Source organism: Dipodomys ordii, unplaced genomic scaffold (assembly GCF_000151885.1).
Source record: "Dipodomys ordii isolate 6190 unplaced genomic scaffold, Dord_2.0 Scaffold2, whole genome shotgun sequence".
Lineage (NCBI taxonomy): Eukaryota > Metazoa > Chordata > Mammalia > Rodentia > Heteromyidae > Dipodomys > Dipodomys ordii.
Genome location: NW_012267218.1, coordinates 21,482,280 through 21,505,670, shown reverse-complemented (window position 1 = coordinate 21,505,670; position 23,391 = coordinate 21,482,280). Strand labels below are relative to the sequence as shown.

Sequence of the window (23,391 nt, the reverse complement as noted above, 5' to 3'; positions counted from 1 at the left end):
AGAAAAAGCTGGAAGTGGCACTGTGGCTCAAGTGGTAGAGTGCTAGCCTTGAGCACAGAGAGGCTCAGGGACAGTGCCTAGGCTCTGAGTTCAAGCCCCAAGACTGGCAATTTAAGACCCCCCCCCCAAAACCCAAAACAAAGCAGCATACAGAGCCAGGTGCCAATGGCTCATACCTGTCATCTAGCTACTAGGAGGCTGTGATCTGAGGATCCTAGTTTGAAATCAGCCCAAGCAGCAAGCTCACTCAACTTGTAGCTCCAGAAATGGAGGTGTGGAACAAATGGCGGAACTCCAACCTAGAGCAAAAAGGCTTGAGGGACAGAGCCCAGGTCCTGAATTCAAGCCCCACCTCCAGCATAAAACAACAACAACAGCAACAAAGCTGTATATGGACCGCAAAGTACAAAAATTTCAAGGTGTAGGAGATGCTGCTGATGAAAATGATTGAAAAGCAAGAGAGAACCCCTTCTGGTGGCTAATGGAAGGGGCTGACGGGGCGGGGGGGGGGGCGGCAGGTCCTGGGCCTCTGGGAAGAACTCGTGGGCTTCAGTCATTAACTGGAAACTGTATTGGTGTCCTCCCTTACGCCTTATCTATTTAAATGAATTGTTCCTACCCCATCCATCTCACTATTTTGGTAGCTCTGTGCTACTGGGAACTTCCCATTTCTGTGTACTTAAAAGCTCAAAGAAACTGGTAGAGACTGCCCCTTGGCATGAATGAGGTCTGAAGCTTTCTTCCATTGCTCTGCAATTTTCCTGATTTCCTCCTTCCTGGCCTTGGGAGAGAAAAGCCTGGCTGGGCCTGGCTGGTTTGCTTACTCCCCTTGGGGGGCGGGGGGGACTGTGTGGATGAAGCCCAGATTGGGGAAAGGGCTTCTCGTCTGCCTGGCCACTCATCTAGATCTGTACCTGTTGTACCTGTACCAGCACTTGGTATGTCACCCAGAGGCTGAGGCAGCCACCATACTTCCTTTCTCTGATTACTCTGGTCTCCATGTCTGACTTCTCTTTTATAGTTGAGGAACATTTCGTGATCAGGACAAGCTGCTCATATTAGTTCAACTTAAGGAGCCCAAGGACGGGCCTGAACACCAACAGGTGTTGGAACGTTGAGCAGAAAGGCAGAAGTGGATCCCAGGCTTCCAGGGACTCCAGTACCCTGGTTTGGGTGCCTACTCAATGGGGCTGCACTTTAATTTTACTTCCTGTTCTGTCTCATTCCCTCCCCTCGTCCCCCCTTGTGCTCTCTGTGTTCAAACTTGGGAGCTAGTGTGACCACTTCTGTTGTAATTGGTGTCATCCTATATCCCCATGATGGCTGGATTTGGGGGAGGGGGTGAAGACATGATGTAGTGCCCCATCCCTGGAGAATACATCCAGAATTTTATTTATTTATTTTGCTGGTCTTGCGGCTTGAACTCTAGGCACTGTCCCTTAGCTTTTTATGCTAAAACTGGTACTATACCACTTGAGCTACACCTCTACTTCTGGCCTTTTTTTGTGGTTAGTTGGGTTTAGAGTCTCATGGACTTTCCTGCCCAGGCTGGCTTGAACAGCCATCCTCAGATCTCAGCCTCCTGAGTTGCATAGGTTATAGGCATGAGGCACCCGGAAGGCACTGACATTTGTAATGAAAGCCCACAATGTATGTGCTTCTGCCCCTGTTGGGCAGTTACAAAGTATCTGCCCATATGGCTCCTTCCCATCTGGACAAGAAAAACTCTACCTTCCCCTGATGCTGGCAGAACTAAAACACTGACACATTTTCCTTTTGAAAGACAAAGGCTCTGGGCTAGGAATGTGGCTTAGTGGTAGAGCGCTTGCCCAGCATGGGTGAAGCCTCTGGTTGGATTCCTCAGTACCACAGAAACAGTAAAAGCTGGAAGTAGCACTGTGGATCAAGTGGTAGAGCACTAGCCTGGAGCACAGAGAGACTTAGGGACAGTGCCCAGGCTCTGAGTTCAAGCCCAGGACTGTCCCTCCTCCCCCCGCAAAAAAGACAAAGGTTCAAGGAAGTCACTTGGGATGGATTTCAGGAGAATGTGGAACCAGAGAGGCAAGACCAGGCCTGGGACGAGTGTATGCCATTTAGTGTTAGACAGTTGTAGGATTGTTCAGCTTCCTAGCCTGAGGCTGGCTGGCCACTAGGGCAGGACCATGGAGGACTTAGCCAGTGCTGCATCTGAAAGTCACTGCAGCACCCTTGGAGATGTTGGCCAGCTCCTGAGACTGTCTCCTTTCCTCCCTGACAGGTGTGCGTCTTGACCGTGTGCGTGGAGGCCGTCAGAAATACAAGCGGCGACTGGACTCGGAGAGCAGCTCATATCTGAACTTACAAATTTCTCCACCTGCTAAAAAGCCATGTGCGTACAAGGGCATCCAGCACCTTGTCCTACAATATTGGACATCCCTTGGGGAAATGCCACCTCTCTACCACTGGGCCAAGGACAGTGTAGATCTGGAGGGGAGGGGACATCAGAGCATCCCCTGGGGAGAAGGATTGTTTCCTGGCTTTATATAGAAAGTCCATCCACATGGGACTTCACAGAGCTCCCAAGGAAGCATGATCTTAAAGAAGCCAGAGACCTGGGGCTGGGAATATGGCTTAGTGGTAGAGTGCTTGTCTAGCATGCATGAAGCCCTGGGTTCAATTCCTCAGTACCACATACATAGAAAAGCTTGAAGTGGCTCTGTGGCTCAAGTGTGGAGTGCTAGTCTTGAGCAAAAGAAGTTCAGGGATAGTGCCCAAGCCCTGAGTTCAAGCCCTAGGACTGGGGGAAAGAAAGATTAAAAGAAGCCAGAGTCCCAGCATCAAGTAATCCCCCCCTACTTCCCCCCCCCCCCATCCCAATCCTACTCCTTCCCCCCCCCCCCCCCCCCCCCCCCCCCCCCCCCCCCCCCCCCTACTTCCCCCCCCCCCCAACTCCCCTTCAAGGTGCTTTGCAGGTTTTTCCTGGGACCATTCATCAGGCAACTTCCTAGGAAAGACCATCTGACATCATAGCTGCCAGCAACTTAGTAGAGTCAAATCACAGATTCCAGTTGTGTTTGAACTTCCTGAGGCTCTGGGAGTCCTGCTTCTTCTTGATTTGTCCTAAGCTCTGCCCTGGCCTCTTCCTCAGGTGTTCACCTTTTTTTTGTGTGTGTGTCAGTCATGGGGCTTGAACTGTGGGCCTGAACACTGTCCCTCAGCTCTTCAGCTCAAGGCAAGTGCTCTACTACTTGAGTCACAGCACCACTTCCAGTTTTCTGGTAGTTGAGTGGAGATAAGAGTCTCATGGGCTTTCCTGCCCAGGCTGGCTTTGAACCACGATCCTCAGATCTCAGCCTCCTGAGTAGCTAGGATTACAGGCGTGTGCCACCAGCACCCCACGTAGGTGTTCACCTTTCTGTCTTTGGTCCTTGCAGTGACCAAGATTGTCTCATACCTACTGGTGGCTGAGCCAGACAAACTGTATGCCATGCCTCCCCCCGAAATGCCTGAGGGGGACATCAAGTCCCTGACGACTCTCTGTGACCTGGCAGATCGGGAGCTTGTGGTCATCATTGGCTGGGCCAAGAACATCCCAGGTGAGTCATGGGGGTTGTGGGAGAGTGTGGCCAAGAGCTCACCCCAAGGCCTGTTGTGTAGCTGTGGTTTGATTTGTAGTGCCCAGCCCCTGGGTAGGCTGGGAGGTCCTTTGGCAACCTGCTCTTCCTTGTGGTCCTTTCTCTCTGTGGGATTTTAGAGAGTTGTGGGTATGGAGGGTTCAGTAATTTCTAAGAACTTTATGAGCTCTTAGTCATTCTGGAAAGAGTTATATTTTTTTTCTTTTTGTTGATTGTGGGCTTAAACTCAGAGCCTGGTCAATATCCCTGAGTTCTTTTGCTCAAGACTAGCACTCTATCACTTTAATCCACAGCACCACTTTCAGTTTTCTGGTGGTTAATTGGAGATAAAAATCTCATGGAGTTTTCCCGCCTGGGCTGGCTTTGAACTGTGGTCCTCAGATCTCAGCCTTCTGAATAGCTAGGATTACAGGTATGAGCCACTGGTGCCCCGTTTACTATTTGTTTGTGCCAGAGCTAGGGTTTGAACTCAGGGCTTGAGCACTTTGTCTGAGCTTCTTTTGCTCAAAGCTAGAGCTCTACCACTTGAGCCACAGCTCTACTTTTGGCTTTTTTGGTTGTTTATTAGAGATTAGAATCACAGACTCACAGATAAAGCCTAGGCTGGTTTTGAAGTCAATCCCCAGATCTCAGCCTCCTAAGTAGCTAAGATTACAGTTGGCACTAGCCAGATCTACTATTTGTAATATTCACAAAGTATCCCTAAACCTTTGAAGGACAGAGCAGGGATGTCTGGTAGACCTTGTGGGGATTATGTTGGAAAGCAGCTCACAAGAGGGGTTGACTGTTCCGGGCAGAGCATGACTTAGCAGTTAGCCTGAGATTTGAATTCTAGGTCTCATGGACTTTCTTGCCCTGGCTGGCTTTGAACCTCAATCCTCAACCTCTTGAGTAGTTAGGATTATAGGTGTGAGCCATTAGCACTCAGCCTAGGTTCCGTGATTTTTTAAAAATATAGTATACCATTTAATGTTTTACCCTATACACACACACACACACACACACACACACACACACACACACACATATGGCATACCTTATATATGCTTATGAAACTTAGCAGAGTCAGAATAATGTGCATACTCTGTTGCCTCATACTCATCTGCCCTGTGTGTGTGTGTGTGTGTGTGTGTGTGTGTGTGTATGAGTGTGTGTGCCCGTCCTGGAGCTTGAGCTCAAGGCCTGAGTACTGTTCCTGAGCTTTTGTGTTCAAAACTAGCACTCTACCACTTGAACTACAACTTCACTTGTGGCTTTTTGTTGATTAATTGGAGATAAGAGAATCATGGATTTTCCTGCATGGGCAGGAAATCTCAGCCTCTTGAGTAGCTAGGATTACAGGTGTGAACCACCAGCACTCTGCTGGATTTCATGATGTTAAGAGTGTTTCTGAGGTGAGAAGTGTGTGCAGTGTATCTCAAGCCCTATGGGCTTTAACCCTCTTTTTTTTTGGTTTGTATAAATGGCAGGAGCTGATTCTTCATTTTTACACACACAGTTCTACATTGTGCACACTTTAAGGCACCCTTTTCGGTGCAGTGTGGCTGCTCTTCTTTGTTCTAACACCCTGACAAAGAGTGTGGCACATAGATCTATCATGACTCCCTCCTCCCGACTCTAGTTCTAGCTGGTAGGATGGCTTGTCTTCCTGTCTTTCCATCTCTTTCTTTTGTCTGCTGTGGCCCCGAAAGGTGAATAGGCTGGTGACGGCTTTAGAGCAGAGGGATTCCAGCCTCTGAATGCCAAGGCCCACAGTGGACTTGGATGAGCCAACGTCCTATGTGAGCGTTCTTGTGTGCCACGCAAGGAAGGAGCCTTCCTGCAGGCAGGGCTCTGAGAGGCTGGAGGTGATAGGGGTGCTGCTGGCAGACATCTGGGGGAGTCCCTGGTGATCCCTGGACTGCAGGACAGGTTTGCCAGGGACTTTGCCGGTCCGCCCTTGCTGAGGAGCTCAGCCTCTCGAGGGATTACACACTCAGTAGTTTTGAATCTGCCCGGTGCTGGCTCAGCACAGATGTGGGGTCAGGCCACTGCTTAAGACACCTCAGCCTAGATTGCTCTACTAACCCAGGGCCAAATTGGGTACAGCCACCCAGCCCTGCCCCCCACATTCCTATCTGGGTCGGCCAGATACTACATTCTAGAAACAGCTCTGGAGTGGCGCCTGGTGGTTTTTGGGGTCACTGCTTCTCCTGCCATCACCTCACTTCCCTTTCTGAGACAGAGGTGCAGGACCAGGAGACGGCTACCCATCAATGCCAGACCAGAGGGAGGAGCAGAGCAGCGTGGTGGCTGGGGCACAGACTTTTGGAGTCACTTTCATCCCCTCTCTGTATTCATGGCCCTGTGCAAGAGACTTCATCTTTGTGAGTTATAAAGTGGGAATCACAGAAGAGCCTCTGCCCCCACCCCCACCCCGTGCAGGATTGCTGGGAGAATTGACGCCTGCTCCATGCTCAGCAGTGCAGCGGAGCCTCTGGGAAGGCAGTCCCAGCATGGATGCCATTCCAGCAGCCATGCCAGTCCCTTTTGTACCTGCATGTCTCCTCATCCAAAGCTGAATTCCTTTAGATAAAAGAGGAAAATGAGCTGGGTGGCAGATTCATGCCTGTAATCTTAGTTACTCAGGAGGCTGAGATCTGAGGACCACTGTTCAAAGCCAGCCCAGTCAGAAAAATCCTTGAGACTTTTTTTTTTTTTTGCCTGTCCTGGGGCCTGAACTCTGGGCCTGGGCGCTGTCCCTCTGCTCTTCAGCTCAAGGCTAGCGCTCTACCATTTGAACCACAGCTTCACTTCTGGCTTTTTCTGCTTGTGTGGTGCTGAGGAATCAAACCCAGGGCCTCATGCATGCAAGGCAAGCACTCTACCACTGAGCCACATTCCCAGCCCATCCTTGAGACTCTTAATCTCCAATTATTGGCTAAAAGGCTGGAAGTAGAGCTGTGACTCAACAGTTAGTGCTCTAGCCTTGAGCAAAAATGCTCAGGGACAGTGCCAAGGCCCCAGCACCAGTACACACACGTGCGCGCGTGCGCGCACACACACACACACACACACACACACACACACACACAGAAAATGAACAGTTGTCTGTCTCAAACACAGATTTGCCTATTTTGCATAAATCTGCATATTGAATTATTTGGGCTTGACCTTCCAGTGTTTAAGGTAAAATTAATGAGTGGAGTCTCTTGCTACTGCATGTAAACCTCATATGACAGGAAATGACACAGTATGCACCCAGTAGTTTTAAACTAATTGACTTAATCCCATCTCCAATTAGATGGAAAACTCATCAGAAGACAGGCTCACTAACGAGAGAGATGGACTGAGAGAGAAAGAGACAGAGAAAGACAGAGAATGCAATTTGTGGGGGAGGGGGAATGGAAGCTGAAGCCTACGCTGAACACACAGAGTCTAGTGTGGCTCCTGTCCACTCTGGTCTGAGATGGAGGGAGGACGGATCACTCAGAGTGCTTCGGATTGGAGCTCTGAAGAGACTCATGTGTACACACCAAAGCTCATGCTTCAGTGTCTGCCTGTTCTTCAGGTCCAGAGCCTGGCACACAGAAAGACCCTCAGTAGATGCCTGAAGCTTTAGTTGGGGATGCCTGAACCCTATTATATACACTATTCTTTCTTTTTTTGGGGGGGGGTCTGGTCGTGGGGCCTGAACTCTGGGCCTGGGCGCTGTCCCTCAGCCCCTCAGCTCAAGGCTAGTGCTCTACCACTTGAGCCACAGCGCCACTTCCGGCTTTTTTCTTTTTGCTTATGTGGTGCTGAGGAATTGAACCCAGGGCCTTGAGCATGCAAGGCAAGCGCTCTACCACTGAGCCACCTTCCCAGCCCCTACACTATTCTTTCTTGCATTGTTATATAACACCAGAGTTACTCCCTCCCTCTTTCCCTCCTTCCCTCCCTACCTTTTTCCCTCACTTCTTTCTTTCTTGTTGTTCTAAGACCTGGACTCAAACTTGGTACCTGACTCTCCCTCACTCATTGGCTAGCACTCTGCCAATTGAGCCATACCCCCAATCCCCCATCACTACTTTTGTGGTTTGGGGCCATCTTAAGTAAAATAAAGTCTGCCTGAGCACCTGTACTGGCAGTTGATCTGGTGATGGTGGGCAGCTAGCATATACAGTACAGATATACTGGACAATGGGATGATTTGTGTCCTGTGCAGAACAGATTGGGATGGCATGAGATTCCATCACACTACTCAGAACGTTCCACAGTTGAAAAGCTAAGTTGCTTATATCTTTATTTTTGGACTGTGGTTGGCCTTGGATAACTACAACTTGAGAGAACAAGATCTCAAAACAAGGGGAGAGAGAGTACTGTAGATTAATTTCTGGCCCAAGGTTCTCCTGGGACATGAATAAGTTCCCTGGGAAAATTTGGGGCTGACTGTGATTTGCCATTGTTCCAGTCAGTCTGAAGCAGTTCTATTCCCAAGTGCAGGGTTTTTATCTTGAGTTGAATTCTCTAAGCATTTAGGTAATTGGAGGACATGTCCAAATTCTCTAGTATTTAATTGTTGTTGTTATTATTAAATGCTTTTTGGGGCTGGTAGTGGGGCTTGAACTCAGGGCCTGGTTACTAGAGCTGGGTGCCATAGGACTTGAGCTACAACTCCATTAATTGGAGAGAAGAGTTTCACAGACTTTCCTGTCCACACTGGCTTTGAATTGTGATTGATCCTCAGATCTCAGCCTCCTGAGTGGCAAGGATTTCTAGGTGTGAGCTACCAGCACCCAGCTAACCCTGAGTCTTTAGAGTACCCACCTCTTAGTTCTGTGAGCAAGCAATTAGAGCCCATTATCCTTCCTTAGGCCCTGAGTTACCCTGTCCAGGAAGCCCTCAAGAGAGTCCCGAACAGCCTGGCCAGCCCTGGCTGCCTTGTGTAGTCCAGCCATCCCTCTTCACGTAGGGTCCCTGGGCAGCCTGCTCCCAGGTAGCCACCGTCTGGCTGGATGAAAGATGAGCTGCCGAGTGACAGCAGCTGTGTCTGAAGTGGCCCCAGATCCTATAATTACATCTCCCTTTATTACCTCTCTAATGGCCCTCCAGGTCGGCAGAGACAATCATAAATTAATAGATTATGAACTCCACTTGCCACAAATTATGTGCTTTTTTTTTTTAAATTCTGGGAGCCTGTGGTGCCAAATCACAGGAGGAGGGATGACGGTTTGGGCCGGGCCTGATCCGTGGGTGCAGATAAAACGGTTTTCCTGAGACAGCAAAGCTCAAAGTGGGAGGCCTGGCAGCCAGGGCCTCTGAGGGAGGTCAGCCCAAAGGCCTCAGACACACAGCATCTGCCAGGACTCCTGCACTTGGGTGGAGATGCCCAGGGCAAGAAGGGGAAGTAGAAGTCAGGGAGGTGCTTTGATTTTATATGTGTACGCATGTGTGCACGTGTGCATGCACATGCATATGTGGGACTTGAATTCACAATCTGGGTACTATAGCTTTTTCACTCAAGGTTCTTTGTTACTCTACTATATGAGCTACATCTCCACTTGCAGCTATAGCCCCCCCTGCCCCACCCCAAAATAATGATTCATTGGAGATAAGAATCTCAAGGACATTCCTGCCTGGGCTGGTTTTGAATGGCAAGCCTTAGGATCTACGCCTTCTGAGTAGCCAGGATGACAGGTGCAACCACCAGTGCCTGGCTTCTTTCAGGTTTTAAGGGGAGAGTGTGGGCTTTTAGTGAGGATGTCAGAAGTGAACATCTAAGCATCCTGGAATTTCCCTGTGTATGCACAATTACTGTGTATGATCTGAGTGTGTAGAGTGCCCCACACTCAACCCACGAACTGTTTCACACACTGTGTACTACACGTGAGCACATGAAGTCCAAATACCTGCTCAGGAACGTGCTATGAGGAGCCCAATTCCAGATGAGAAATGCAGGCTCAGCAAGGTAGGCTAGTCTGGTTACTTCCTGTCAGCAGAGCAGAAGTTCTGCCTGGCTCTGGAATCTGTTTCCAAGCCTACACCTTCCTTGAGCTTCTGGTTGTGGAAACATCACATACACAGACATGTCACAGACACCTCTTTCTAAAGGCTTCTGATGTGCCGTTCAGTTAAATGAAAATGGCTTCTGTATAGCAAGTACAGCCATCACAGCACATCTGAGTTGTTTTCTGTTTTGTCATTTCAAACGGTGATCTAACAAACCCTTTTTACATATTTATCTTTAGCTATTTGTGTATACATCTCTTTGTGGGAAGGCATTCCTAAAAGTGGAATTGCTAAATAGAATGGAGCAAGCATTTATTTCAATTTTGATTGAATTGTACTTATGCTTTGGTTTTTATTGTTTAGCATCTTAAATACTGACAAGATTCAAAAACCAAGAGTTGGCCAAAAAAAGTGCATAGTTAGCTGCTCTTATCCCTCTCCCTTCCCTGGCCACTCCTCGAGGTAACATTTGCTCTTCTTTTTCCTTTTCTTTTTTTCTCTTTGTACAGTCCTGGGGTTTGAACTTGGGGCCTGGGCACAGTCCCTGAGCTTTTTGGCTCAAGGTTGGTGCTGTATTTGAGCCACAACTCCACTTTCTAGCTTCTGATAGTTAATTGGAGATAAGGACTTTCTTGCCTAGGCTGGCTGTGAACCTCTATCCTCAGATTTCAGCCTCCTGAGTTGCTAGGATTTTAGGTGTGAGCCACTAGTGCTCAGCCTTTTTCTTTTTATTCCCCACCCCCAAAATATTGGTACATTTCAAATATTAGAAGATAGCATGCATTCTTCCCCTCCTCGTCCTATGTGTATTTACAGCACTTTGAGGTATCTATTTGGGTTTGCTGAATCTTTCCAATTCTTTTTCCCTTATATGTAACCCAGGTTGGCCTCAAACTCTCAATCCTTCTGCCTTAGCCTCCTGAGTTCTGGGATTACAGGTATGTGATACCATGCTTTCTAGGACCTTTATATATGCTCAAGGAGAGAAATCAAGAACGGAGACTACTGTTCACATTTTCAGGTAGCTGTCTCCCATGTCTCTCACACCCTACAAAAGGACAGAGCAGGCCAAGAGCATAGGCAAGCTAAAATAATAGGCAGAGGCAGGGAAATCTGAGTTCTAGGACCCAAGAGGCTCTAGGTAGGCAAGTGCTTTGGACATATTTTCCCATCATACAGGGACTCCAGGCCTATGGCATTTTTGCATTCTCTCCTCTGCAGTGAATTATTGTCAGGTCCCTTCTGCTCCAGACTAGGTGCTTAGTGTAGTAGGTAGGAAGATGAAGCCCTGTGTCTGTGCATCTCGGAGCTCATAACTAGTGGGTGGCAGCCTTCAGATCTCCTCCCCACCCCTTTAGAGCTCTGTCTCCAAACCCCTGTTGTACAAAGTTTCCCAGACTCCTCTCCATTATTTGTTTTCCAGTCACCAAATCTCATCTTGTCATCATAATTGTGCTTGATAAGCCAGGCACCAGTGGCTTACACCTGTAATCCTGGCTACTCAAGAGGTTGAAATCTGAGGACCATGGTTCAAAGCCAGCCTGAGCAGAAAAGTCCATGAAGCTGTGGTTCCAAGTGGTAGTGACACCCTGGAGTGAAAAAGCTAAGGGATTTTGCCTAGACCCTGAGTTTAAGCCCCAGTACTGGCATAAAAAACAACAGGGCTGGGATGAAGCTCAGTGGTAGAGTGCTTGCATAGCAAATACAACAAAAAACAAACCAAGATGGGTGCTCGTGGCTCATGCCTATAATCCTAGCTACTCGGGAGACTGAGATTGGAGGATCACAGTTCAAAGCCAGTCCAGGCAGAAAAGTCTGTGAGAGACTTTTTTTTTTTTTTTTTAAACTCTGGGCTTGGGCACTATCCCTGCAATCTTCAGCTCAAGGCGAGTGCTCTACCACTTGAGCCACAGCACCACTTCCAGTTTTCTGAACGACTTTTCTGCCCGGGCTGGCTTTGAACCGTGATCCTCAGATCTCATCCTCCTCAGTAGCTAGGATTGCAGGCGTGAGGCGCAACTCTTATCTCCACCAAACTATTCAGAAAAAGCCAAAAGTGGCCCTGTGGCTCAAGTGGTAGAGGGCTATCTTTGAGCAAAAGAATCCCAGGGACAGTGCCTAGGCCCTGAGTTCAAGCTCCAAGACCGGTAAAAAAAACAAAGCAATTAACATCCCCCCTATCAAAAAATAACAAACAAAAAAGTTTCTACTGGTTGATCACTCATGACAATTGCTTCACTAATAGTTCTTGAAAGCAGGTTTCAGTCTTTGTTGAAACATATTACCTGTCCCTAGGGCCTAACATGGGCCTGCACTTTACAGGTGCTTAGTAAATGATTTGTTGAGTGGCCAAAGGTAGAAGCATGCTGGGACGGCTCTTGCGCAGACAGTATCTATGTGTTAGTCTCTTGAATCTTTTCTCTAGAAGCCTCATTCTTGCTCTACCTTTCCTCGGTGCTACTTCTTTTTTTTTTTTTTTGATCCGGTTGTAGGGCCTGAATTCTGGGACTGGGCGCTGTCCCTCAGCCCCTCAGCTCTTCAGCTCAAGGCTAGCGCTCTACCACTTGAGCCACAGCACCACTTTGGGCTTTTTTCTTTTTGCTTATGTGGTGCTGAGGAATCGAACCCAGGGCCTCATGCATGCAAGGCAAGCGCTCTACCACTGAGCCACCTTCCCAGCCCTCGGTGCTACTTCTTAGTACAGTTGTTTATTAATTTCTCCCCTGCCCACCTTTTCCATCTTCCCTACCAGTCTGTTTGCTCTCAGACATCCTCCCAGTGTAGCCCTCCACCTCAACACACACACACACACACACACACACACACACACACACACACACACACACACACACACACACACATCCTGTGCAGGCTGATTGGTATCTGTTAATTAATGTCGCCTAAGGCCTCTCTTCTACCCAGGGACCTGATAAGGGGAATTGGATGTCCATTTCTATCTTTTATTACCACCCAGCTCCCTGGACACTGTAGGCTCTTGTGCCAGGAATCCAGATAGCACCATACACACGGCTGACACCTCTCTGTCCCAGCCTCTCCCCTGAGGAGGTATATCTATCAATGGTTGCCCCTGTTGCCCTGATCTCTGGTTGGTCACCATGGAGTCCTGTAGCCAGATGGTGATCCAAGGCCCAAGTTGTACAGATGGGCTATTGAACAGGAAAATAGAGGGTCAAGGTAGCCTGTGCCCTTGGTATACCCTTGAGGGTGAAGGGACAAAGTGCTGGGTAGGAAATAGAGAGACTGCAGAAGCCCCAGGAGGGAGGCCGTGGAGGGCTGGACCACTCAGACTCCAGGCAAGTCCAGAAGAGAAAGGTGTAATGCCACCAGTGTGTAGCATCAGTGGCAGTGAGGGTCACTGCACTCAGGGCCAGCACTCTGCTGAGACCTGGCAGGTGACCACATGTACACTCTCTTTGTCCTTAAGGCACCCCCACATCAGAAGGGCATCTAAGCAGGGCTAGGTCCTGTGTCAGTGACTTTCTTCTTTGATGCATTTAATTACCTTGAAAAAACTAAAATTTGTTCAAGTTGTGCATGAATGGCATGAATGGCTTTGTGAATCATCTTCTTTAGTAAATCTAGCATGGTCGGAGTTGGACTTAGCCAATGAGTCCTTGTATGTGATGGTAAGCAGTGTGAAAAATCAGTGGACTAGCCTGCTTTTCACACCCTTTCATAAATCAAGTTATTAATTGACTTTTTTGGTGTGTGTGTGCCTGCGCCACTACTGGGCCTTGAACTCAGGTCCTGATGCTCTTAGCTTTTCTGCTCAGGACTGCTGCTCAACTACTTGAGTTACTCTTCTGCTTTCAGCTTTTTGCTGGTTGTGTGATTGTTTTGTGCCAGTCCTAGGGGTTGAACTCAGGGCCTATGGACAGTGCCCACACCCTGCGTTCAAGCTAGCTTGAAGCTAGCCCTTGTGCTCAAGGCTACTATTCTAACATTCAGATCACAGTTCTATTTCCAGCTTTGGAGATGAGTTTCACAGACTTTCCTGTCTGGTCTGGCCTTGAACCACAGTCCTCAAACCTCAGCCTCCTGAGTAGCTAGGATTACAGGCATGAGCCATTGGCACTTAACTATTCATTGACTACCTAAGTTACATTCATAGCCAGCGCAATGCCAGTATGCCGTCTTCATCTGTCAGGTGAAGACCTCACCATTAATAAAGGCTTAGCACCAGCTTGCCTGTTCCATGATCACAGTGATGTGTAGTGCTCACAGCAGCTCTGAGCAGCATCCACGCTGAGGCTGGGCTCACAGGCAAAGGCTCAGGTTACTAAGTGGAAAGTCCAGCTAACAGCCCCAAGCAGCCATCACAGCACACTGGACAGGACAATGTCAGGATTCTGGCACCTTCCCAACCCTGAGTCACCTTTCACTATGGAGTCAGCCATCATAGGAGGGGGAAATTGCGGCGACTCAGTTCCCAGAACAGAACAGCTAGAAGAGAGAAGAGAGAGTGAGCCTGGGCCCAGGGCTCCACCCCTGAGAGCACAGGCTGCCTGTGAGAGAAAAATGCCCCGGACCCTGGAGGCCTTGACCTCCCAGCACCCCAGCTTGTGGTGACTGCCCCAGGCCCGAACAGCTGAGTCCTCATTCCTGGCTGGATACCCCGCATTAGGATCAGGGCTCATTTTGAAGCACAAAGTCCCTGGCCCCGCATGAGCATTGAGAGACAGAGAGAGAAAGACACACACACACACACACACACACACACACACACACACACACACACACAGAGAGACAGACAGACAGAAAGACAGAAAGAGAGAGACAGACAGAGAGAGGACCTGGAAGCTTCCTAGAAGAGAAGAGCCCTGTACTGCCACCTCCTGATTTTGCTCTGAATCCAGCAAACTCTTAAATTACAAAGGCATTTAATTAATCAGAATGCCTCTTGGAAATGACACTTGCAAAATACCCTTAAACTAACCCTCCTAACGATAATAACTGTCAACATTGACTGAGCCCTTGTGATGTAAACCTTTCCCATGAATTCCAGCATGACTCATACACCAAGGAAAGGACAATGAGTCTGGCAGTGGCACAGGGATCTTCTGCCCCTGAGCCTGACCCTACTCTGCCCCCCAGTGAGTCCTACGAGTCACCTGCTCTCCTCCCTGCCCTGTCCACTCCTGACCACTGTCTCCCTTCCCCACTCCTCCTGCAGGCTTCTCAAGTCTCTCACTTGGGGACCAGATGAGCCTGCTTCAGAGCGCCTGGATGGAGATCCTCATCCTGGGCATCGTGTACCGCTCCCTGCCCTATGACGACAAACTAGTGTATGCGGAGGACTACATCATGGATGAGGAGCACTCCCGCCTGGTGGGGCTGCTGGAGCTCTACCAGGCCATCCTGCAGCTGGTGCGCAGATACAAGAAGCTGAAGGTGGAGAAGGAGGAGTTTGTGACCCTCAAGGCCCTGGCCCTGGCAAACTCAGGTATTGGGGTGGGAGTGTGGGGGTGTATCTCAGCATGCTGGGGATCTGTAGGAGAATCTGCAGGGGCCTAGCAAGGAGTGTCTAGCATGGTGAGCAGGGATGTGTGAAATGGGGAAGAGTTGAGGGGAAGACCTGACACCATGCTCACCAAAGACTGCATGGGTGGCATGAAGTTGAAGCGACACTGATGAAGGCTAGCATTGGTTGAGTGTTCTGTAGGCCTTGATATCCAGGTCAGCGCCTTAGGGAAAGTATAAAGATCCTAGAGCTGGTCACTAAGGTTCAAATCCACAACTACCACCTAAGCAAATTGCTTTGCAGTTAAGATGAGGACAGTGAGCAGCTTTTATTCCACAAGACTATTAGAGAGGGGTGTGTGTGTGTGTGTGCGTGCGTGTGTGTGTGCACGCGCACCTTTGCACGCATGCCCTTGGTAGGGCTTGAACTCAGGGCTTCAGAGTCTCACTTGGCTTTTTTCACCTAAGGCTGGAGTTCTACAACTAGAGCCACATCTCTACTTCTGGCTTTTTTTGAACTGCAACCCTCAGATCTCAATCCCCTGAGTAGCTAGATTTCCAGGCATGAGCTGCTAACACCCAGCTTGAAGGCATTTGCCTGTATATTTGTATTCACATATATACCTGGCACATACATACTCAGTTTGTTGAGGTGGCTCTGAATTTACTTCTTTTTTACAAACCGTCCCGTGAGCAGTTATTGCAACCCCATCTTACAGATGTGAATACTGAGGCCAGGAAAATCACACAGTTTACCCATGGCAGTTAGAACTAAAAACCAACATTATCTAATTCCAAAATCAGCCCTAGCTTATACCAACTCTTTGATTCTTTTCATCCACTGCCATCTATCTACCTATTGTGGCACTACTGGGGCTTAAACTCAAGGCCTAGGCCCTTTCCCTTAGCTTTATCACTCAAGGCTGATGTCCTACCACTGAGCCACAGCTCTACTTCTGTTTTCTTCTTTTCTAGAGATAAGCTAGTTAGAGAAAAGAGTCTCACAGAATTTCCTACCTGGGCTGCCTTTGAACCACAATTCGCAGATCTCAACCTACCTAAGAAGTAGCTAGGATTATACATGTGACCCAACAGTGGCTGGATCTATTTCTCTTTCTTAACCCACTTCACCAGCACTTGAATCTACTCTGTGTCCATACTTCAAGCACCTCCACACTATGTAGGGTGTTGTTGTGCTGGGTGTTGGGGTTACCACAGGAGAGGAAACTCAAGGTCCCTTCTTGAAAACAGGTGTTGGAATGCCTGCCCACAAGGATGCAGGATAGTATGTGACAAAATTAATTGCTCTAGTCTGGGTCAGATCCACAGACCCAAGTTCAAGGTTTTCCCCCAAATTCAAATGATATCTCTGATACTAGCAGTGTAACCTGGGGTTAACTAAGTGTCCTTGTGTGTTCAATGGGGCTGTTTCCCATTATCTCCTTGGAGCACTTCTGTGAGCATTAAAGATAGAAGATGATTCCATTATCCCAGTTCTTTGCCTGGGGGAAATATTGGGTAAATATTAATTATTGGTGTAACTCTTCCAGTGTTAAGAGGAAACAGTGTTGTCCATTTGTGGTAGGAGAAAGCGGGATCCGGGATGGAGACATACAGCTGATTTGCTCCATAGGATGGACTTTTACTGAAAAAGCACCACAGCCAGGAAAGCCCTCAGCATCTGGAAAACTGGCATGGCGGATCATCTTAACACACGTGGACCTTTGAGTGTCCAGGGACATTCTCACTTATCCTTCACCCAGCTAGTGGTCCCATCCTTACTTCCCTGCTGAGTCTTCCAACTAAAAGCTCTGACTGCCCCAGCTGAAAGTCTAGACTAGAGCTGGACAGCAGAGCAGGCTGAGCCGTGGCTCCTTCCCTGTATTTCCTGTCTCTCTTGTTCTGAGCACAGCCTTCTACTAATCCCAGAGCCCTAACACCTGTCTCGGGCTCTGCTCCTGGGGAACCTGACCTAATTCAGATGAGGATACAGCTTCTGCTCCTTTTTATTAGTAACAACAGAAGGCCAAATAGTAGTTGGAAAATATTACACAATTCATTTATATATCCAGATTCCAAAAGTGTAATGTATTTGTTGGTGGCTATTAAATGCTGTATTTTGGGTGTTTTAAGTATTATAGATTTACAGAATAGCTGAGGATAAAGCAGAGTTCTATGTGTTACTTAGCCATCTCCTCTCTTAAAATCAGTGAAGCAATTTTTTTTTTGTCAGTCATGGGACTTGAACTTTGGGCCTGGACACTGTCCCTGAACTCTTTAGCTCTAAGCTAGTGCTCTACTACTTTAGCCACAGCACCACTTCCAATTTTCTGCTGGTTAATTGGAGATAAGAGTCTCACAGACTTTCATGCCCGGGCTGGCTTTGAACTATGATCCTCACATCTCAGCCTCCTGAGTAGCTGGGATTATAGGCAGCATTTGTTGTCATTAACAAGAAGTGCATAGCTTCTGTTAGGGTTCACTGTGTGTTGTACCCTTCTCCAGGTACTGTCATGTTTCTATCATGACATGTAGAAGAACTTTAGCACCTCTACCTCTTGGGCGTGGCCCTTTTCCAGGGAAACCTACAATGTGTTTAGTATCCCAGGAGTCTGAATGGCAGAGGAGGAGCCAAAGCAGCTAGAGCAGGAAGGCAGGTAGATGAGGTTCTAGATGGAGGCTGGCCAAGCATAAGATGTCAGATCCTCAATTTGGGACTCCTGACTAAATTCATTCTAGAGCCGTGATTGGCTCTCAGTGCGGGAAGGCAAGTGTCCCCAGTGGGAAAAATGAGAACATGGACATAACCAGAGCAAGAGGTGAGACCTGGCTTAGTCAGATTTAGCTCTTGGTGGAGGTGGGGGCAGGCCTTCAGTTGAGGAGGTGTCCCCCTAAGCTGGGCCAGTAGCAAGAGAAGACAGAGAGAAGAGAAAGCCTGGTCATTGGCCTTCCAGTGCAAGATGGGTAGAAAAAGCAATGTGGTATCTTACTCAAGGGTACTGAAGACTAGGTTGGAACAGGTCAACAAAGAGCCAGGCAAGGTTACAGGAGCATGAAGAATCTGTAGCTTTGGAGCAGCAAAACTCACCCATGCTGAGGAGGGGTGGGCCAGGAGGCTACTAAGAAATCTTGGTGGCATCACATAGGCCACTGTGGGTGCCACAGTGACAAGATGGGGTGACAGAAAACTACCAGAGCCAGACTGGGCCCCAGATCCCTATGCCTTGGGGGCCTCTGGGCTGTCACTCACCCTGCATCTCAGCATCTCTAGGGTTCTGTGGTGGCAGGAAAAATTCATAGCCATTGATTTTGTAATTAACAGTTTATCAATGCCATCGATACAGACTTGCTGATGGATTGCAAATAAATTAATCTTGCAATGTTATTTTATTTCATTTTTGGTTGAAGGCACCTGCCAATTGCAGCCTCCTTGGGGAGGTTGGGGGACGGTGATGGGATGGGGAGGGGAGCTGGCAGGCATCCCAGGGCCCGGCCACATTTTGAGTGATTTAGAGTACAGGAATAAAGCCATGTTTCAGTGCTCAGTTGACAAAGGAGTCCTGGCTGCCTTGGTGGAAAAGAACAGAAAAATATGGACGATACTTAGGTATGGTCTCAGTATGGCACTGCAGTGCCGGAGTCCCTATAACAATGATCATTGTGGCTCACACCTATAATCCTAGCTACTGCTGGGTGCTGGTGGTTCATGCCTGTAATCCTAGCTACTCAGGAAGCTGAGATCTGAGGATCATGGTTCGAAGCAAGTCCAGACAGGAAAATCCATGAGATTCTTATCTCCAGTAAACTATTCAGAAAAAGCCAGAAGTGGTGCGGTGGCTCTCAACTACTAGAGTGTTAGCCTTGAGCACAAAGAGGCTCAGAAACAGTGCCCAGGCCCTGAATTCAATCCCTAGGACCGGCCAAAACAAAACAACAACAACAACAAAAGAATCAGCTACCCAGGAAGCTGAGTTATGAAGATATGGTTAGAAGCCAGCCACAGCAGCTAAATCTGACTCTTATCTCCAATTAACCAGCCAAAAGCCAGAAGTTAAGGTGTGGCTCAAGTTGTAGAGTGTCAGCCATGGGTGAAAAAGCTAAACAAGAGTGAAGAGTCTTGAGTTTAAACCCCAGTACTGTCACAGAAAACAAAAAATAGTTTACAGATGAAACAATCTGAAAGAGACAAAGTTACTCAGCCACTGTGAATCTTTTCTATGTAGTTGTATTACTCCTCAGCCAAGAGAAAGGCTGGAAGGCCTCAGCTGGATATAGATCCAGAAAGTCTGGTGAATCACCTGGGTGAGCCAGTTGATGCAGCTTCTCTTAGCAGTGTGGGATCTAAACCAACCCAGCATGCAAAGGACTCACCTGCCCTTTCCTGAGAGATTCCGAACATTTACACAGCTTTCGTGCATAGCTCCCACTGTCCACCACTGCTGACACCTGGCAAGTCTTAGCTATGGTTAAGATGGTGGTCAGATATATTGAGGAAGGGCAGAAGGAAGAGAGTCCCTTTGCTTTGTTGGGCACAGACCTAACTGACCTGTGTCTGCCAGTGCATCCCTGCTCTGCTGGAATTTGTATTAGTTTTCTTCAACCTCAGTTTCATGGTCCCCAATTCAAAGCCCTCCCCAATGTTTTTTGTCAGTCATGGAGCTTGAACTTAGGGCTTGGGTGCTATCCCTGAGCTCTTTTACTGAAGGCTAGTGCTCTGCCACATTAGGATACAGCTCCACTTCTGGTTTTCTGGTAGTTAATTGGAGATAAGAGTCTCACAGACTTTCCTTCCCTGGGCTGGCTTTGAACCTCTATCCTCAGATCTTAGCCTCCTGAGTAGCTCGGCTTATAAGAATGAGCCACAAGCACCTGGCCCAATTTTTTCTTTCTTTGAAGTATTGGGGATCAAGCCCTGGCTTGGCAAGATTCCAGCCACTACATTATTCCCACAGCCCTGCCACCAAGAACTGAGAACTCCCATTGGCTTTATTCATTACCCCATCCCACAATCCAGCAAAGGGCACTCCTGCCTAGAGCACAGGCCCTGTGTCTGTCTGTTTGTTCTGGAACCAGCAGGAGTATGTGGCTTAGTGACTGCACTGCAGGCTAGAGGAGCTGGTCCTGGTGCTGGGCATTCTCTTACCCAGCTACTCCTTTAAACTGGTGAAGTATTGCCATAGATATTATCCCACTTTCCAAAAGAGGCAGAGAGAAGTTAAATAACTTGCCTCACAGCTAGCAAGTGAGGCTCACAGGATTCCAGCTCTGGTCCCTCTGGCACCTCCAGCTCTGCTCAGGTTCAAATCCTCCAGCATCTCCACAGCTGCTTCCAGATGCTCTTTCAAGAATTGTTTCCCACCAGGCACAGGGGGCTCATGCTATAATCCTAGCTATTCAAGCTGAGATCTGACGGTTAAGGCTCAAAGCCAGCGTGTGCAGAAAAGTCCATGAGACTCGTATGTCCACTTAAATAAAAAAGCCAGAAGTGGAGGAAGGGCCCAAGCAGTAAAGCACCAGCCTTGAGCAAGAAAAGCTAAAGAAGAGTGTGCATCTTGGAGTTTAAGCCCCAGTTCTGGCACACACACACACACCACACACAAAGGCAATGTTTCCCATAGATGTGGATCTGTCAAAGGTAGCCATTATATTTAATGTACTATATAACTTGAGGATAGGGATTGGAGGAGGAAAATGGGAGAGAATGATGAAAGGGGTGACACTGACCGAGAAGCATTGCACTTACAATTTGACTTATGGAATTGTAACTCCTTTGAACAACGAATTGATGATGATGATGATGATGGTGGTGGTGGTAAGTGTTTCCTGTAGATGTGTATCTGCCCCCAGGCCTGAGCCTACTTGCTTACAAGGCAGCAATCCCCAGCCGGGCCAGGCACTGACACTCTACTTGTCCTCATAGATTCCATGTACATCGAGGACCTGGAGGCAGTGCAGAAGCTGCAGGACCTGCTCCATGAGGCGCTGCAGGACTATGAGCTGAGCCAGCGCCACGAGGAGCCACGGAGGACGGGCAAGCTGCTGCTGACGCTGCCCCTGCTGCGGCAGACGGCCGCCAAGGCCGTGCAGCACTTCTACAGCATCAAGCTGCAGGGCAAGGTGCCCATGCACAAACTCTTCTTGGAGATGCTGGAGGCCAAGGTCTGATGGCCCCGCATATGGACCGAGAGACGGATGGACCTACTCGGAGACCTCCACAGCACCAGCCTCGTCCTCTGACCCCTACATCATGACTCTGTGCTGTCCCAGAGAAAGGGGTTTCCTGCTTCCGGCCGTGTGTGAAGACTCCCTATGGGCACTGGGGACAGGGGACAGGGATAGGAGGGCAGGGGCCCAGGCTCACCTGCAATCTGTCATGGGCTATTTCTTTGGTATGTATTTCCTTCTCTGTGGGTAGCACTGAAGCCTAGGTCAGGGCTGACTCCCCTTGGGACTGGAGTCCACTGAAGGAAGCACCCCTACCCCGCCAAGCCACTAAGAGGCAGCATGTCCATTGCCTGGGCCTTCCTTGTCCACAGCCTAGGTGGGAAGCACTCAGCATCCAGAACTCTGGCAGCTCAGGTTGGGAACCACTAAGGTACTCTCAAAGAGGGCAGGTCCTTGGAGCATCTTCCTGCAGAGTCTGCCTGCTCTGATCTCTTTGGGGCCCTCTAGGGGCCTCCACACCTCCACCGTCCAGATGCCTCTCTGCCTCCCTCCCTCCTTCCTCCCAACCAGGAGCAATCACTGGAGTTTCCTGGGCACCATTCTGTTCTCTCAGCTACCAGCCATTACAGTCCTGTGCCCCTCCTCACTCCCCCCACCCCCAGCACCCCGTGGCTACTTCCTTCCCCTACCTCAGAGCTCAGAGATGACTTCAGGGTCTGTTGGTGGGAACAGGCTGCCTCAGAAGAGCAGGGTCCAGGCCTCGCCCTGTGCTTTCTCTCCACCTCCTCCACAGGGCCTGGCCCCATCCAGGATACCCTGGCTTTGGCAGACGGCTGACGGTGCTGGGAGGGACGTGGGAGGGTGGGGAGAGGCCCCAAGCTTTCTTTGTCAAGCACAGGAAGGTCACGAGCAGAAATAAGGTACAGGGTAAGCCTCAGAGAGGGACTTGGGACTTCCAGCCTGCCTGGTCCCTGCTGGCAGTTGACACAAATGCCCTTCCGCTGCGTCCCAATGGACAAGCAGATGGTACCCCCAGAGGGCGGCTTCCTGCCAGTCCTGAAATAAGGACCTGGGTCCCACGCCTGGGCCAGATCTCTGGCAGGGTCCCTGCACTCCGGAGCTGCTATGTAAGGTTGACCCGCCATCCTGCTTTGCCCGGACTTTCGTGCTGTGGCATGGGAAACCTCTCACTCAGACATTCAGGCACGGTTGGTTCTGTGGGTGACAGCCAAAGTCAGCTTTCACCCACTCAAGGAGTTCCTAATCTGTGCTCAGGGGATGGCCATGCAGGGCGGAGCTCCTAACGAGGGAGGGTTCAATCCCTGGTGGAACACAAGATCTGCCAGTCAGCTATCTTCTACACCCAGCTGGGAGACTTCAGGGAGTCCTCATTGCACGCTAGCCAGAGGAGGCAGGCAGCTCTCAGTCTGCACTGGGACCCCTGTCTGGCCCCTCACTATTGTTTCCTTTGCTGTCAGCCCACACAGTGCTGGGACATGCTGAGCTCCTCCAGGAGGCTGGTGAGACCCCACTGCTCTGCAGGGCCCCTTTCTGATGTCCTCACAGTGGTCCCCCTCGCTGTGGAGAACCTGAAGTCTGAGTCACTGGAGGAGCTGATGCTGTAGTCAGCAGTGCCAGTCCTCTGGCTTTCCATGCCCACCACATTCACAGCAGAGGTGACTTGCTGGCATTTGGAATTCAGGCTGAATTCCAGCATACCGGTTAGGGGCAAGGGCCTGGCCAGCTGAGACTTCTTCATGGGAGAAGTTGGGGGTATGCTCCTGCCCCCTCCCCCCGGCCCCGGCTTATGTGTGCATCTGAGGGGACAGAAGGAGATATTGCCAGGGATTCAAGTGCTCTGCTGGCTGGTCTGCCTGTGCCAGCCCCAGCTTGTGCATCACCCACCTTTGTGTCCTGTGTCTTCTGAAGACTGTTGGCATGAGCTCATGGTGTTGGGGGTGGGGAGCAGGGTGGCCTCCCCAATAGGAGCAACAGGAAGCAGGTGACAAGGGAGCTCCACCTATGGGAAAGCCTGTTGTGCAACCCGGCTGGGTCCACAGGGGCTTCCAGAGAAAGTGGGGGTGACTTCATAGTTAAAAGCCTTGCAAGAGGTGGGGTCTCCTGGGGGATGCTGGGGCAGGGCAGTGGCTTAGTGGGAGCT

At 49.4% G+C, this 23,391-nt stretch overlaps 1 protein-coding gene across 1 annotated transcript in view; it reads left to right on the top strand.

Annotated features, from left to right (window-relative positions):
• The window catches only part of Esrrb (estrogen-related receptor beta), a 114,545-nt gene extending 91,519 nt beyond the window's left edge, over nucleotides 1–23,026 (top strand). Inside the window, exons 4-7 of the mRNA XM_013012373.1 lie at nucleotides 2,258–2,368; nucleotides 3,414–3,575; nucleotides 14,779–15,048; nucleotides 20,986–23,026. Of these exons, the coding sequence (XP_012867827.1) occupies nucleotides 2,258–2,368; nucleotides 3,414–3,575; nucleotides 14,779–15,048; nucleotides 20,986–21,230 (788 nt within the window). The 3' untranslated portion in view covers nucleotides 21,231–23,026. The remainder of the gene's footprint in view (nucleotides 1–2,257; nucleotides 2,369–3,413; nucleotides 3,576–14,778; nucleotides 15,049–20,985) is intronic.
• Nucleotides 23,027–23,391: the final 365 nt, after the last annotated feature.